Consider the following 18402-nt stretch of genomic DNA (forward strand, 5'->3'; position numbering starts at 1 on the left):
ATACTTATTACAAGGAGATAAGTAGTTTACAGTGGAGAAACCTAGCAGATACCATCTAACCCAAATGATCAAAGTTGGCATCATCAATAATAAGAAATAAACATTATGTTCTCCCTGTATTGAAAGTACATCATTTCTGTGATGATTCTGCCAGAACAACCTTACTCTAATTAAGAGAAAACATTAGATAAATCTATACTGATACTTTACAAAACAACTGACCTTTGACTCTCCAGCAGTGCCATGAAAGGCTGAAAAACTGTCACTGATTGGAGAAAACTAGGACATGACGACTAAATGCAGCATGGGATTCTGGACTGGTTCCTGGACCAGAAAAACCTTAGTTGGAAACTGGTGAATTTGAATAAAGTTTTTAATTTAGTTCATGGTGTTTTGTTGATGTTAATTTCCTGGTTTTGATCTCTGCACTATGTACAAAAATCTTTGTAAGATGTTAATTTTAGGAAAGATGGGCAAAGGTTATAAGGGAATTCTATTTTTGCAACTTTTTTCTAAGTCTTATTTCAAAATAAAAAATTGAAAAGAAACAATTTTCTTAAAATTCATAATTCAACCTTTACTAATTTGTCTTCCTCTGTCTCCTCAGAGAGTCCAAATTGGTAAACTCTTCCATGAGGTGACTAGTGTCACTGGGAGAGGAGCTAAGAAGAGTTACCCAAGGGTCAAACCTGCCCTTCATGTACTACATGCTTCTTAATGAGGCTGGATGATGACATTATCCAATACACTTGTATGTATACCTTGTAAGACCAAACATTTCAAAACTAAAGGTCTGCTGGGTGCAGAGGCACAAGGAATCTGAGATAGGATTGTGAGTTCAAAGCCAGCCTCAGCAACAGCAAGGTGCTAAGCAACTCAGTGAGACTCTGTCTCTAAAAACAACAACAACATCAAAAAAATCCAAAGAATCTCTTTCCTAGATTAGTATCCATAAGTCTCTGATCATGAAATAGAATCATTGCTTATGATTCTGAAATTTTGTGTTTTAATATAAGACATTATACAGTGAAATAACACTGTTAAGCTTTGCTTAATAAAGTACATTTCATTATCACTATGCTTTATACATGTTAACTCAGTAATATTTACTGTAAGAATGTAGAAATAACTGTGTAAAGCCCATAAACGTAAATAAACAAATTTATAGTTATCTAACATTATAGCTACATCCAAAATGTATTAACCAAATCCAAAGAAGAAAAGTGTGAAAGCACTTCCCTCAGGTCCTTAAAGTATCATTATGAGTCCATTTCATGAGCAGATACTAGCAGAAGTGGACCAAGGATTATGAAGCAGAAGGTTTAGGGGAATGTAATAGTATTATTATTATTATTGTTGTTGTTGTTGTTGTAGATGGACAGCGTGCCTTTATTTATTTTAATGTGGTGCTAAGGATTTAACCCAATGCTAAGGATTTAATCCAGTGCCTCTCACATGCCAGGTGAGCACTCTGCCTCTGAGCTACAGCCCCAGCCCACTTGTTATTGTTATTATTATACCAGGGATTAAAGCCAGGGGCACTTTACCACTGAGCCACATCCCAGGTCTTTTATTTTTTTATTTTGAGACAGGGTCTCACTTAGTAGTTTAAGTCCTCAATAAATTGCTGAGGCTAGCTTTGAGCTTGTGATCCTTGCCTCAACTTCCCAAGTAGCTGGGATTATAGGTATGGACCCAGCATTTATTCTCTTTCTTTAATGCTCAATCTAGTTAGGGGAAAACAAACATTCACTATGTTTATCAGCGTAAACTTAAGCTTAACTACACAACATAAACACAAATGATTGAACTAAAAGTAGGAGGGATCAATATGGATTGCATGATCAGTTTTATCTATTTGACATTTCCAAAAGAGCAACAACAGGAAAAAAAAAAAACAAAACTGCCTTTTTTTTTTTTTCTTTTGCTATTGTGTATTTTCAGTATTCTCAACCATTTTATAAAGTACAAGTAAGGGAAAAATCAAAGGATAGACGTAGGGCTGCTCATTCTTATTTAAGTATAGAAATACCACATAAGCAGTGGCTCCTTCGGAGAGTTTCAGTGCTTTTTCCCACATATTTTTTTTTCTATAGGTAACATCCAGGGCTGAAGGACTTACTCAGCAATAAACACCTATTAGGGAATGAACTGTATCCCTTTCAAAATTTATATGTTGAAGTCCTAATGTCCAGTATCTCAGAATGCAACATATGTAGACAGGCTCTTTAAAGAAACAATTAAATTTAAATAAGGTCATTAGGGTAGGCCCTAATGCAACAGACTGGTATTCTTATAAAATGAGGAGATTAGCAGACATACACATTGGGAGAGATCACCCAGACACTGGGAGAAGATCACTATCTACAAAAGACCTCAGATGCCTTCATCTTGGACTTCTAGCCTCCAGAAATGTGAGAAAATACACTTCTGTTGTTTAAGCCACTCAGTCTGTGGTATTTTATTACAGCAACCCTAGCAACTTAATATAGCAACTAAAAAAGTATGCAATAGATATTTATTTAAGGAATGAATGTTGTATTTTTTTCAGCACTTAATTCTGCTCAAAGCTGAGGCTGGTGGCTGACTTTTCCACCAGTAAGGCTGAGGAAACATTTTTTAATGAAATAAAACATGTTGAGAGCCACAACCAAGTCAAGATGACGCCTGGCATTTTGCCAGAAGGAGTGGTTGAGAAGTAACGCCAGTGAGCCATTAAGATGATGATAATTAAGTTAAGCTGTGTATAATTAAGATAATGACTGACTGCTGTAACTGGATGATGCTAAATTGAAACAAGCTGTGTATTCAGTTGTGTATATAAACCTCTGCTGTCCGGCAATCAGGCGGCTCCTGCTACCTCGGGTGCCCACTACTTTTGAGTTCCTGTTAAGTTCTCGCGGATATTGTGTCCATCTACAGCTAAAAAAAAATTTTTTAAAATATAGTATCAGTATTATAATTGAAGGACTCTGTTCCAATTGCCAGTTGTCACCCTCTTGCTCCCACTTTAGACACAACCACTAATTTGAATTTGGTTATAATTTGCATGCAGTATTTCTTTGTACATTTTTCTACAGGCCTGTAGTCCTAATCAATATGCTACTGTTTTTTGCTTGCTTCCCAATGTTATGTAAATAATACCATATTCTACAAAGACTGTATGCTGCCTTTATCCCCCTACCATTTTTTTGATATTCGACCACAAGGATGCCCTTAACTCTGGTTCATTTAAAACCACTGAATATAGTATTTTATTATGAAACTACTATTTATTATAAATAGGATTTATTTATTCATTCTTCTATTGATGGACATTTATTTTCAATTTAGGTTACTTTCAACTTTTTTACTATTATCAGAAATACCGGTAAGGACATTTTTGTACATGTCTTATAAACATGTAAGAAATCCTATAATCCCAGCAATTTGGGAGGCTGAGACAGGAGAGAGTTTGCAAGTTCAAGGCCAGCCTGGGTAACCCAGTGAGACCCGGTCTGAAAACTTATAAAATAAACAAATACAAAAGGCTAGGGATGTAGCTTGTGTGGGTGTGGGGGGAGTCCCTGAGTTCAATCCCAGGTACTGAAAACACAGGAGAATTCTCAAGAGCAGTGAAATTTCTTTTGTGACTATACACACTGGGAAAACATAGGTAAAGGACTAGGGCTGTTCAGACAGTGGAGACCTGCTCAGGGACTCTAGCTGACTCAAGTCCTGCTTGGCCACTTTTGACATAACAATAAGGAAGGAAAGCTCTGTTCTAGATGTGTACCAAGAGCAGAATTTTTGAGCCCAAGAGTGCATTGTCAGCTTTTTAAGATATTTCCACTTGCTCTTCAAGACATCACACCAATGTTTACACTCCTCCTGGCAATACATTGTTTTATACATTTTCTCCAAACTTCTGTCCAAGAAAATTTTTCTTACTCTGAGCAAGTGTTCTTTTCTACCTATGTTGGCTAGGATCCTCTCTTGAACAATAAAGTACATTCTATGTTATATATTAGAATTACTTACAAAACTACCATGGTCCACAGTCTACATCTTGAAAACTGCTAACCTATACAATGGTATAGAATTGGTTAAAAAGTGAACAATAAAACATGAATTACATTCACAATAATTCCAAATCCATAGAATCAAAATTCCACTCAGACTAGATCATTTCAGCCTTGGTAATGCAAAGGTCTTATTTAAAGGAATTTTAGTTACCTGGCTCTTTCAAAATATTGATGGTGTTTCTGTGGATAGGAATGGTTCTTGCTGTGGGCTTGTTCCCACACAGAAATCCAGCTTCTTTGGTAATCTCAAAATCTCAAAAATAAATAAATATGCAAGCAAGCCTGATGCAGTGGTGCACTCCTGTAAACCCAGAAGCTTGGGAGGTTGAGTCAGGAGGATTTCAAGTTCAAAGCCAGTCTCAGCAAAAGCAAAGTGCTAAGCAAATCAGCAAGACCCTATCTCTAAATAAAATACAAAATAGGGCTGAGGATTTGGCTCAGTGGTTGAGTGCCCCTGAATTCAACTCCCAGTACCAGGGGAAAAAAAAACACTCACAAACGAATTTATTTGCAATCAAAACTATGAATTCAGGATCATTACTTTAAAAGAATCCTGCACGGATTCCACAGATGGTTGGCCGTCATGCTATACAAACTCAGCTAAGCAATACAACCACTCACTAGGACTATTATCAATTAACTTACCCAGAGAGCTGGAGTTATTGATTGTGCAGAAAGAACTCTTTATGCAAATAATTTTTACTTAATGATTGGAAGGTATTAATACTTTCACTGAGCCAACCGGGATGAAAATTTTACAAATTATTTGATTCTAAATCTTTAAAATCAGTTGAAGCACATTTTTTCCCAAGTTTTGCCTTCATAAAAATTGCATGCTTTACAAATTATGATGGAGTGGGCCAAATCTTCCCATGCATATTTCTATTATTGTATAGTAACACAAAATAAGATTATTATGGAAACCACATTTAGAAGTTATAGCTTACAAATTCTGAAATCAATTCTATTTTTAAACTTCCTTGTTAACAGGTATATTAAAGAAATAAATGAGTTAAGAAAGCATACTAATCTTTTTATTTCCAATAACTAAAGCTAATATATGTCTGTGTGTATGTGTATGTAAAAAGAGCAAGCATTTACCATGTGCCAAGCTCTGTACATTTTTGGCACATCATTTCATTTAATTCTCACAATTTCTTGTGGTAGATTATGTTATCACCATTTATCAGAGGCAAGCAAGGTTTTCCTAATATTTTTTCAATTGCTATCAAATAGGAAAGCTAGGTAACTGCAGTCTCACTGAATTTTATCTTTATTTCCCTCCTCATCAGGACTTGAGGGAGAGGTGTTTATACAATTCAGAATAACCCAGAGTTTGCCATATCTTTATTGTAATTATACTGAACCTTATTTACATATTGTTTTATATTGAGTTTTAATGGGGGAAAACATGATTTTGATTAAAACATGATTTTTGATTAAAACCTCTAAATATACATTTTGGAAGAAGCTGAGGTGCATATAATTATCATTAACTAATTTACATACATACATATAAGTTTAAATAAAATGCACAAATGTAAAGATCCCATTTTTAACTTCTTGTTGTCTACCCTTAAAGCATTGATTTCTTGGACCCAGTGAAAATAAATGTCTCAAGTAAGTGCATTTGAAGCTTTTGTAGCATAATCATTCATATTTGAAAGACATTATTTATTTTCCAAGTTTAAGATCTTTATTTTAAAATATATTTCTTGATTACAGTGTATTTACAGTCTAAACAAGTAAAACACTTCAATTGACTGAATTTTCTATCTGTTGCCTATAACAAATCACTCTGGGTTTATCCTGGATGAGTCACAAAGCAAGAGTTCGGACTTTATCACTGGTTTCAGCGCTAGTTTTAGAGAGATGGGGAGACAAAAAATGTTCTTGATCTGGAGACATTGAAAATGGCTTGTGTGGCTTTCTTCAGGAAGAAAGTAACGCTGTCAAACTTCAGGACCATGGAGGCACCCTTTAAATATACAATTATTTTGTTCAAAATGTTTTTGTTAAATATCTTATCACTCAATGCATAAAATAACACAGCCACTGACATCAATGGAATTTTATGGGAAATGAAATAACCCCCTTGTCAAAATAGGCATTTTCCTTGGGCAGTTACAACTGCCCAAGTATAAATAACCAAAAGGATGTAGATTCTTTCCATGTTTTCTTGGCAAACGGATTAAGGTCTAAAAAAACACAAATTTCATGGACCATGCCTTTTTCTCCTCTAGGTTCTTTCTCAAAAAAGTGCACAAAATAGGGGAAAAAAAACCCTTATGATATAATATAGTCAAAATTATAGGTAAGAAACACAAAATTCAAGTGACAAGGGAGATGAATTGGAGGTGAATTTTACTAGTGGTATTTGTAGGTGAATTTTTTTTTTTTTCTTGAGCATTGTTTCATCACTTTCCGTAATGTAGGAACATTTTTAGTTGACAAGGACAGAATTTTAGGGTCTGGTATTGTGGCTGAGTGGTGGACACCTGCCTAGCCCATGCGAGGCACTGGGTTCCATCCTCAGCACCACATTAAAAAACATACCAATAGGGGCTGGGGACGTGGCTCAAGCGGTAGCGCGCTCGCCTGGCATGTGTGCGGCCCGGGTTCCATCCTCAGCACCACAAACCAACAAAGATGTTGTGTCCGCTGAAAACTAAAAAATAAACATTAAAATTCTCTCTTAAAAAAAAACATACCAATAAAGATATTGTGTCCATCTACAACTAATAAAAATTTTTAAAAAGAAAAGAATTTTACATAACATTTGCTTTTATTTGTATCCATGTAACATAGTTATCAAAGACTTGCTTCAAAACACATCTCAAAAGTAATAAAACATTCAACTTCCAGTAGAAAAACCCGAAAAGAAGGCATTCTTCGCAATTTCGGAGATGACAAAAGTTTCAAGTTTCCAGTGACTTCTGGTGTCCCCTCGAGGATCTGGAAATTGGACGCGCTGTAGAATATCAGCCGATTAAGCCCTATCTTAATTGACTACTTCTTACGGTAAACCGAAATAACTTACTTGTTAATGCTGGACACACTGATTAGACCCATCCCCAAACGCTGGCCGCTGTCTTAGTGGAAATACTCAGGAGCATCCACAGTCCATCCACAGCGCGCGGGGCCGGCCGCGGGCCGGGGAGGCCGGCCCCGCTCCCTGCACGCCCAGCCGCCCGTCTCCGCGGCCGGGAAGTCGGGGCGCCGGCCGCACCGGGCCCCCCCGCTCGCCCCGTCCCCGCCGCGCCCGAGAAGGCGCGCAGGCACGCGGCCACCACGGCCACGCTCGGTCCTTCTCGCCTCCGAGCCGGCCTCAGAGTGAGGCGCCATCCTCTACCCACGCAGGAGAGGTTCGGGCCGAGGCCCGGGTAAGGCACCCACTGCCCGGAGGGGTCTGAGCGCCCAGGCTGCCGACCCCTCCGGGCGGAAGGAGGCTCGCGCGTCAAGCCCGAGCGCCGCACCTCCCGCGCGCTCACCGCGTTTCCCCACCCCGCGGAGGGGCTTCCCCGCCAGGACTCGACAGCGGAACTACAACTCCCAACGCGGTGGCCGCCCGGACTCCCGGAAGCCGAGGCCGGGCTGAGCGGAAGCCGCTGCGACCCCGCCAACAGGCCGGGCGTTAATTCAGCTAGAAAAAGGGGGCGGGAAGGGCTGCGGGGCACCTGTCAGCTCGCCACCATGAACGTGGTCTTCGCTGTTAAGCAGTATGTCTCCAAAATGATAGAGGACAGCGGGCCCGGGATGAAAGTGCTTCTCATGGACCGAGAGACGGTGAGTTTGCTTTTGCTCAGTATTTGTGTGTGAAGGAACCCTCCCTCCCTGAGAAGGTCCCCTTTCACCGTAGGGTTTAGTATTTGATGCAGATCCCAAGGCTCGGTTCTGCGTGGGACGGAAAAGTTGCATACAGCTTGCGCAGTGGGTTTCCAGTTAAAGGGCTTGCACTGCTGCCCACAGACTTTTGTCCCTGGAACGGCGTCTCCGCCAAGAAGTCATGCCTGGGAGAGCCCTGGGAACCTTCGGGTGCCTGGGATCTCCGCTCAACCTTGCACTTTTAAAATAAAGCTGTCGGAGGCTCAAGCTGATGCCTCAGGTTATTTGTTGGCTACAGATTTTTTTTTAAAAAGGAGAAAAAAAACTCTAAGGCTACGGAGAAATTATTTTTGGAAATTTATGGATTGTTTGTGTTCAGAGAGATCGTGTTTTTCATTCTGATACATTACTATACTTTTTGGATGTTCCGTAGATGTTTTTCCGTATGTGAATGTGTAAATTACCCTAAGTACTAGTGGGAAAAAAAGATATGATATTGATGCTTGTTTTTATTATTCTGAGCTAGCATAATCTTAGTTCATTCTTCTTCTTTGCAGACTGGCATAGTGAGTATGGTATACACACAATCTGAGATTCTTCAGAAGGAAGTGTACCTTTTTGAACGCATTGATTCTCAAAATCGAGAGATCATGAAACACCTGAAGGCAATTTGTTTTCTTCGACCTACGAAGGTACTATGTAAATCGACCTGCTGTCTGCTTAGGCAAATGCACAACTCTCTGTTCTGAAAGCAAAGAAGGCAAAATAAATTTGTATTATCATCATTTGTGGCATCATAATTATCATGGTTTGTCAAGAGTTATAACCTTCATTGTTCTGCTTTCCATAGCTCAGTTTACCCCTTACAGCCACTTCTTATTTCAAGATATCGTTTAGGTTCACGGGTATTCCCAAAGTCATAAGCAACTCTAAGACCCACATCACTTTATTCCTGGACCGACCTCCATACTTACTACTGAACACCATTTCCACTTAGTCTTATATACAGCTATTAGTTTCTTGAGGTTTTACCATTTCATTCACGTCTATGTTCAGGAAACGATAATGGCTCAATTTGATCTCCATGATTAGTAGCTTAGCAAAGTCCTCCTTCAGCTGGTTTGGTCTGCCCTTACTTATCCTACCTTTCTATGTACTGATTTTCTTCCTCCAGTCGAACCAACTAGGCCTTTTTATCATCCCTGGACATGGTCATTCCTGTCCCTTCTTTGTTTGTTTTCCCCTAATCAAAGGATCTTTAGCCATTTGTCAGTTTTTGTTTATCAGCTTCTAAATCTAGCTTGAGTATCTCCTTTAAAAATTCTTTCCTATTTCAATCTCAGTTTGTACATTCTCTTGCCTCATTCATATTCTTAAAATTCTAATGCACTTTTATCACATTTGTATTTTCCAAAATGCAAATCTGATCATGTCATCCCTATTTTAAATCTTTGAATGACTTATTATTGCTTTTATGATAAAACAAAACTCCTTTCTTGTTTTTTACAAGGCCCAATATAGGTCTAAATCCTACATTGTCTCCAGTCTCATTTCAAATCATTTCCCTTTTTACACCCTGTACCTTAGCCACACTAATCTTTTAGTTCACGCTATTCTCCTTGTTTCATCAGGCCAGAGGACCTTTGCATAGTCTCTTCTCTTTGCCTGGAACTTCTTCATCCCTAAACAAACCTTTCCTGGCCTTCCTGACCAAGTAAAACCCCTTTTATAAGCACTTCCAGTACCCATCTTCCTCTCTCATCACTTGTCATGATAGAAGTTGTGAGGTATAAATGATTACTTAATATCTGTCTCACCTACTAGCAGTAAGCTCCATGACAGCAGAGATGTTATCTGTTTTTCTGACTTTTATGTCCCTCATACCGGGCACTCGATAAATAGCTGCTGAATTAATGAATACATATTGTGTTATGGTGGTTTCCAATTGTTTCACATTTGTACTCATGAAACTTTGGCTTGAGAGGGATCTTAGAGATGATTTAGTTCATTATTTCCTACATTTTTAATGAGAAAATATCATTCACAGTTATATATTTTCTCTCAAACTCTCAGGCTTTGTTATTTTTATCTTAGCATATTATGAGGAAGTAATATTAGGTTTAAAATATTTTTATTAAGAACAGTTTGTTCTTAAGATTATATCATAAAATTAATTTTTAATTTATTTTAAGCCTAAATGATAGTTAAGCTTGTTTCCATTTAATAAGTAATGTGCATTTCTTTTTTGTTTTGCAGTACTGGAGATTGAACTCACAGCTCTTTACCACTGAGCTACATTCTCCAATCTACAGTCTTTTTTTTAATTTTTATTTTTTTAGTTGTAGATGGATACAATACCTTTATCTTATTTATTTATTTTTATGTGGTACTGAGGATCCAACCCAGAGCCTCACACTTGCTAGGCAAACGCTCTACCACTGAGCCACAACCTCAGCCCCTACAGTCTGATTTTTTTTTGGAGACAAGATCTCACTGAATTTCTGAGGTTGGCTTCAAATCCTGCTTCAGCCTCCTGAGCAGATGTGATTACAGATGTACACCACTGTTCCCAGCTATAATGTGCATTTTTTAAACTAATTTTAATACTGTGTATTCATGTGATATTTTTTTAAAAATTCAGGAATTATATATCATGTTTACTTTGGAGGCCTAATTTATAGTGAAATTTAACTATGGGAACTACAAAAAAAAAAGCATGCAATTTGATATGATGTAATTGGAATTCTCATATTTCAACCACATAAAAATAACTCATTTTTTGCTTGTAACACTCATTTTATTTTAAAATAATACAATTATAGAAAAGGTCTTTGCCTGATGTTGCAAATATTTACAAATATTGCTGTTGTTCAGACTCTTAGGTATAATAAATTAAAAGCCAAAGTGCATATAATTAACTATATTTTCTCTTGAATATTGTTGAAGGACCAGACACATTTTGATGTTTGGGGTAGAAATTTTCATCAGATGAATATAGTTTATAGACAAGCAACTTGAGGCAAATTTGAAGAAATATTATTAATTTTATGTTGTATTTCAATACGTGGCCTTTATATATTTAACTTAATTTGGCCAGGATAATTCAGCTAATTAATATTTAACATTAATTAATATTACCTGTATCCTATTAAATCATGTGTATGATTCTGATCATTATGTTTAATGTAGCTCTTTTTTTGTGCCCAGTCCTCACTGCCCAACATACACACACAGTCTCAACCTCAGCATACAGTAGGCTCTCAGAAAATCAATGAATGAATGGATAATACTTGTTATTTTTTTATTTAAGTAACTCCCCTCATAATTTGTTTGCTCTTTATTTTCTAGGAGAATGTGGATTATCTAATTCAGGAGCTTCGAAGACCTAAATACAGTATATATTTTATTTGTAAGTATGTTAATTCACTTTTTCAATTGTATACTTATATCCCCCCTAGTATGTTCCACTGAACACTTTATATCAAGTTCTTTGAATTCATCACCATAAAAGTCTAGTTTAGTTAGTGTTCAATCAAAGTATTATAAGTATTGTGACCAGCATTCTCTTTCAGAGAACTAAATATGGTTTTCATTCATTGATTGCCTTGATTTTAAAAATTTAAGTGTTTTTTGTGACTTTATCTTATTTATTTATTTTTATGTGGTGAGAGTCGAACCCAGTGCCTCATACATGCTAGGCAAGCACTCTACCACTGAGCCCCAACCACAGCCCCTAAAAGTTTTAAGTTTTATTTGCTTTTCAAGATGCTTAATAAGTCAAAAGTTGTAAGTAGCCAAATTTTATATCCCACCTCCATCAAAACAAAGTCTATGTTTTTATTCCTATTTTTCACTTATGAATTGAGGTATATAAACTGATTTATTTATTTGGGAGAGGACATACTTGAGTTTGTTGGAAAACCAGAGGTTTCTTTATGTACAGATGAAAACATCCCAATTCTCTTTGCCACTTTATCTAATTCATGAAAGTATAAACCATCAGGAAGTTATCTCTTATGTGTATACCTTTTTTAGGTAGAGGGTTCATAGGGAAACTATGGAAGTAAACTAGGTTTATGTTTGCTATACAATTTATATGGATTTTTCTGATCTAATACATTCTGCTATGGAAATTACATCTGTTCTCCTCTAGATGTCATTATTGATCTTTGTAGGATAGCTATAATCTATTTGGTAATGTTCCCAAAACCAAGAACAAAACATAACACTCACTTAACTTACTTAATAGTAAGCAGGGCATTTGAGAGGTTTTAAAAATAACTTAAAGGCTTTAGAATTTTAGGGTTTAGACTATAAGGCATACGTATTTTCTTTAATGATATCCAGGGGGCCAGGGTTGTGGCTCAGTGGTAGAGCGCTTGCCTAGCATGCCTGAAGCACTGGGTTCGATCTCTGTCACCACATAAAAATAAAAACAAATAAAATAAAGGTATGTGTCCATCTACAACTAAAAATATATGTATATATTTTAAAAAATGATACCCAGGGGCTGGGGTTGTGGCTCAACGCTTGCCTAGCATGTGCAGGGCCCAGAGTTTGATCCTCAGCACTACATTAAAATGAAGGTATTGTGTCCAACTACAACTAAAAAATAAAATATTGAAAAAAATGATACCCAGAATTAACATTTGTAGTAAGACTAAATATTTTATAGAGTTGTATCATTTTATTTCATTTGGCTCTTTGCAACATTCCAAGAGGTAAAAATAGGTTATTTTATTTGTCTCTCATCCTAGGTTTTGTTTAGGGCTAATAGTCACAGGTTTTCCTTCTTTCTTTCTTCCTTTCTTCCTCTCTCTTTCTTTCTTTCTAATTTTTCTTCTTTCTTCTTTATTTGCAGTACTGATGATTGAACCTAGGGCCTCACCAATGCTAAGCAAGTTGTCTGCCATTGAGCTATATCCCCAACAGACAATTTTACTTTTGAGATGGTCTTGCTAAGTTGCCCAGGCTAGCCTTCAACTTGAAATGCTCCTGCCTCAGCTTTCCCAGTTTCTGGGATTACAGCCATGGGCCACTGCCCCTGCAGCTTTCCTTTTTTAATTAAACTTTTTATTTTGAAATAATTGTAGAGTTACATGTGCTATGATTTGAATATAATTTATCCCCTCTAAAACTCATGTTGAAATTTAATCGCTGTAGTAGGATATTAAAAGGTAGGAAAATTTAAGAAGCAATTGATATAAACTTTAAGAGGTTATTGATCCATTTATGTGATTGAGGTGATTTGAATGGATCTGCTTTAAAAGCTTAGATTGGCTAGGTCTCTCCATCTTACCATGTGATGCCTTGCACTGCCTCAGGACTATACCAGCAGGAAAGCCATCCACAGATGCTGCCCTAATCTTTGGACCAGAACCATGAGCCAAAATAAACTTCTTTTCCTTATAACTTACCCAGTTTGAGGTATTGTGTTATTAGCAGCTGAAAACTGACAAAGATAACATGCAGTTGTTAAAAATAATACAGAAATCTCATATATCTTTTACCCATTTCCCCCTAATGTAGCATCTTACATGACAATATTGTGTACAAAATCACAACCAGCATATTAACATTGATACATTCAGGTTACAGAACATTTCTGTCTCCACAAGGTTCTCATATTGGGCTTTTATGAGCCATGTCCACTTCTTTCCTACCTTAACCCATCATTAACCCTGGGAACTACTGTTCTGTTCTCCATTCTGTAATTTTGTCATTTCAAAAGTATGGAATAAATGGAATCATACAATATGTAACCTTTTGGGATTGGCTTTTTTCACTTAGCATAGTTCTCTGAAGATTCACCCAGGTTGTTGTGTATATCAGCAGTTTGTTTCTTTTTATTGCTGAGTAGTATTCCATTGTAAATTTTATTTAACTATTCCCTGTTTCCAGTTTTGACTACTACAAATAAAACTACTTTAAATATCTTTATATAGGTTTTTATGTGAACATGGTCTTTATCTATTCAGATAAATAAAGCTTAGGAATGCAATTGCTGGGTCATGTGGTAGTTATTTGTGTTTAGTGTTTTAAGAAACTGCCAAATGTTTTCCAGAATAACTACATCATTTTACATGTCCACTAGCAATATACTGGTGATCTGGTTTCTTTGCATCTTCTCAGGCATTTGGTATTATCTCTGTATTTTATTTCAGCATTTTTTAATCTTATCACAAGCTAGGTCCTCTGTTAATATATATAAATAAAATATCCACATATATTCATGTATGTATGGGTGTGTAATATACATGTATATATTTGGCAGCATAGAGAATATCTATACATATTCATATTCTCTATGCTGCCAAATTTAATTGGGTATATAATATAAATACTGTTTTACTAAGACTCTACTAAAAATTGAAGGGGGTCATGTGACAAAAGACCATTTTATCCTGTAAAGAGAGTTCTTTCATGCAACAATTGAGATTAAGGATAGTAATGATAATTAAGAGTATTTACTGAGCTGGGATTGTGGCTTGGCGTTAGAGCGCTCACCTAGCATGGGCGGGATCCAGGTTCTATCCTCAGCACCACATAAAAGTAAAGGCATTGTGTTGTGTCCATCTACACCTAAAAAATAAAAAAAAAAATTAAAAAATTTAAAAAGAGTATTTACTCTTCTGCTTCTAAAGATTGTTTAATTCAAGACATAACTATGAAGTGGAATAAAAAAAATTATATTAGTTAATACTAAATCTATGAAAAATAGATTTGTTAAAGTAAACTATAATATATTTTTTATACTAATTTTGGGGGGCAAGGTACCAGGCAATGAACTCACAGGCACTCGGCCACTGTGCCATATCCCCAGTCCTTTTTTTATTTTATTTAGAGACAGGGTCTCACTTATTGCTTTTTGCTGAGGGTGGCTTTGAACTCCTGATCCTCCTGCCTCAGCCTCCTGAGCTGCTGCGAATACAGACGTGTGCCACATAGGCAGCTATTGGAATTTTATGCATTATAAATTTTTAGCACAATTTATATTGACACTACACTGTCCTTTTGTTTATCTTTTTTCTTATCATTTTTTGGCATGTTTTAGGCCTACTAAATTGGTTATATAACCAGCTCTTCCTCTTATTAAAAAACTTTTTATTATGAAAATTTTCAAATGTATAACAATATAACAAATCTCAGTGTACCCATCACCCAGGTTCAACAATTATTGAGCCATGCCCAATCTTGTTTTAGCTATGTTGACACCTTCTCCTCCATCAATATTATTTTGAAGCAAATCTAAGACATCATACATTTCATCCATAAGTATTTCAATATGCCTTTCTAAAAGATAGATTAATTTTTATAAATACTAGTATTTTAGACAAATAAAAAATGAAAAATAATTCCTTAATATTTTCAAATACTCATTCAATGTTCAAATTTCAAATTCTCTAATGTCTTTTTTTTTCATTGTTTGTTTGAATCAGGATCAAAATAAAGTTCACATATTGCTATTGGTCAATATGTTGAATTTCTTTAATCTTCTATATGTCCCTCTCTTCCATTCAATTTATTTATTGAAGAAACTAATTTTTCCTCAGCCTGAATCTTGCTGATTGTATCCCTGCGGGGGTAGTTGTACATGTTCCTTGCAATTCAAAATATTCTTCTTTCCTTGTACCTATAAATTTGTAGGTGGATATGGAGCCTTATTTAGATGTCTCAGTTTCCTTTTGGAAAGAATAATTAAGTGATGTGGTATAGTTTCATTGGATGTTTCTTCTTGTAATACTAGCAGCTGTAGATAAACAATGCTTAGATCCATCTACTGATTCATTAGGGGCTGGAAAAATTGATGAAATTCTAATTATTAACATTCTTTCTTTGTTTTTTAGATGGAATATTTCCATAAAGAAAATCTTTCCTAGTTTCTTTTTTGGTTCAATGTCTATATATAATAGAGGATAAGAGCTTATTTCTTTCCCTTTAGTTGTTATTTTCAGTGTAATAACTTGGTTCCCCGATATCCACCAGTCATAGCCCCCCTTTTTTAGTACTGTTATTAATTTATGCATTTAAACACCTTTATGCTTCTCATTACAGTTTGAAGCAGTGTGGTTTGGCATATACCACAATATGTATCAAACATGGCTTGTTCATTAGGCTTTAACTCTCAGGCCCATTTATGTCTTATTGCAACAGAGATGATCTTGCACACTCATGTGTCTGTTTCAGATTTCAGTAATGTGATCAGCAAGAGTGATGTGAAGTCATTAGCTGAAGCTGATGAACAGGAAGTTGTGGCTGAGGTTCAGGTAAACAAGTTGGTCCTGTAACACTGTCTTATTTGGCCCTTTTAAAAGATCTTAGTCTAAAAATAAGGTGAGCTGGAGTTGTAGCCTAGAGGTTGAGCGCTTGCCTAGCAAGTGGTTGAGCACTTGTGAGGTACTGGGTTCAAACCACAGCACCACACCAATAAATAAAGATAGTGTGTCCATCTACAACTAAAAACTTTAAAAAAATAAATAAAAATAAGGAAGGTGCTGTCTCAATTTAGGACGCTATTGACTAGATGGAATAACTATGCCAGACTCTACTTATATTCAGAAAGTTTGGAAGAGGTATCAAATTGGATAAGAACAATTAAAGGAATAAGTAAAAAGGAGAGAGGGCTAATGAATTGATAGGAAGAGTTTCACTGGGTTGAGGACAGTCAAGTATGTCCTATGTTAGTTTTATGAACCACACTATAAAAATGTTCATCAACAGGACTATACTTAATGAAAAGAGAATAACAAGAATGGTTGTGAATGATGTTTCTTAAAGTTCTATTTGTGATTATTATTCTTTGGGAGGTAATGGATGACTTTTGTCATTAGGTTAAAACTTGGAAACTCCTAAACATTCATTCTGCATGCTATATAATACAGCACTAAAAAACTAGGACATATTATATTACCTTTCCTTCTTGAATACTTTAGTATTCTTAAATACATTTATCACAAAAGTGTGAATATATTTATCACCTAAGTGAAAAATATTGTCTTCAGGGGCAGCAAATAAATTAGTTTTGAATTTTTTAGAAGAACTGCTAGGTGAATTATTATTTTTTTTATATTTTTGGTACTGGGAATTTAACCCAAAGGTACTTTACCATGGAGCTACATCCCCAGTCCTTTTTATTTTTCATTTTAAGGCAGGGTCTCATTAAGTTGCTGAGAGCCTCACTAAATTGCTAAAATTGTACTCAAACTTGCAATCCTTCTGACTCAGCCTCCCAAGTTGCTGAGATTATAGGCAAGCAACACTATGCCTGGCTGATAAATGAATTTTTCTAATGACCAATTTTTTTTTTTTTTTTTTTTTTTTTTTTTTTTGGATACTGGGGATTGAACTTGGGGGCACTGGACCACTGAGCCATCCCCAGCCCTATTTTGTATTTTATTTAGAGACAGGGTCTTAGTGCCTCACTTTTGCTGATGCTGGTTTTGAACTTGTAATCCTTCTGCCTCAGCCTCCCAAGCTGCTGGGATTATAGGTGTGTGCCACTGTGCCCAGCTAAATGACCTATTTTAAATCATATTCTTCCTCATGAGAATGTATTAGCCAGGTGGAGTGGCCCTCGGCTGTAATCCTAGCAGCTTGGTAAGCTGAGTCAGGAAGATCGAAGGTTCAAAGCCAGCCTCAGCAACTTGGTGAGGCCCTAAGCAATTTAGTAAGACCCTGTCTTACAATAAAAAGGGCCGGGAATGTGACTCAGTTTTTAAGGGCCCCTGGATTCAATCCCTAGTACCAAAAAAAAGCGAGGGGGAATACATTAGACAGCAAAGCTCTTTTTAATCTGAGTGTAACTTTGTATATCCTATAGCAGTGTTTTATTTTACTAATTGATATGTGTATAGAGGTCTCCTGAAATATAATGTGTATACTGCTATGACTTTTGTTTTTTTAAATTCATCATTATTGCTGGTGGTTTGTAATTATTTTAATTCTACCACACTGACTATTTTTACTCAATTTTTATTTGAACATTTCATATTTCTTTATACCTGTGTCTTACCATTTGTTTATATCATAGTATTTTAGCACATATAATACTTGTGCTTTATAGAATTCATGGAATGACTAATCTTGATGCTTTATTTACAGGAATTTTATGGTGATTACATTGCTGTGAATCCACATTTGTTTTCCCTCAATATTTTGGGTTGCTGTCAGGTATGAAGTGAAAGGATTTAAAAAATAATTTATTGGGTGGAGTTAATTCAGCAATAAATTGGACTTGTAAGAGAAATAAAATATTTTCTCTGAATGTTTGTTTTAAACACAAAGGGTCGAAATTGGGATCCAGCTCAACTATCCAGAACAACTCAAGGACTGACAGCTCTTCTTTTATCTCTGAAGAAGTGTCCCATGATTCGTTATCAGCTTTCATCAGAGGCAGCAAAGAGACTGGCAGAATGTGTAAAGGTATGGCATTCCCTGTCCCTGGCTCCAAATCATCAAGGCCATTTATTTCCCTTTTGTATTTTAGAAACCATCAGGAATATTTTCTCTACAG

General features: G+C 36.2%; 1 protein-coding gene and 1 long non-coding RNA gene across 5 annotated transcripts in view; both read left to right on the top strand.

Moving 5' to 3' along the window:
- The window catches only part of LOC308656236, a 51005-nt gene extending 43997 nt beyond the window's left edge, over nucleotides 1-7008 (top strand). For 3 of the 4 annotated variants that reach the window (XR_014023643.1, XR_014023644.1, XR_014023645.1), the window contains one exon: nucleotides 608-909. This is a non-coding gene — a long non-coding RNA (uncharacterized lncRNA). Of the gene's footprint in view, nucleotides 1-607; nucleotides 910-6872 lie in introns of those variants that run through there. The other variant, XR_014023642.1, reaches the window with a different exon arrangement.
- Nucleotides 7009-7240: 232 nt separating this feature from the next.
- Nucleotides 7241-18402, top strand: part of VPS45 (vacuolar protein sorting 45 homolog) — a 55695-nt gene continuing 44533 nt past the window's right edge. Inside the window, exons 1-6 of the mRNA XM_081307023.1 lie at nucleotides 7241-7850; nucleotides 8447-8581; nucleotides 11238-11298; nucleotides 16077-16156; nucleotides 17991-18059; nucleotides 18174-18311. Of these exons, the coding sequence (XP_081163149.1) occupies nucleotides 7758-7850; nucleotides 8447-8581; nucleotides 11238-11298; nucleotides 16077-16156; nucleotides 17991-18059; nucleotides 18174-18311 (576 nt within the window). The 5' untranslated portion in view covers nucleotides 7241-7757. The remainder of the gene's footprint in view (nucleotides 7851-8446; nucleotides 8582-11237; nucleotides 11299-16076; nucleotides 16157-17990; nucleotides 18060-18173; nucleotides 18312-18402) is intronic.

This window comes from Spermophilus citellus (genome assembly GCF_964194105.1).
Source record: "Spermophilus citellus genome assembly, chromosome: 9".
NCBI lineage: Eukaryota > Metazoa > Chordata > Mammalia > Rodentia > Sciuridae > Spermophilus > Spermophilus citellus.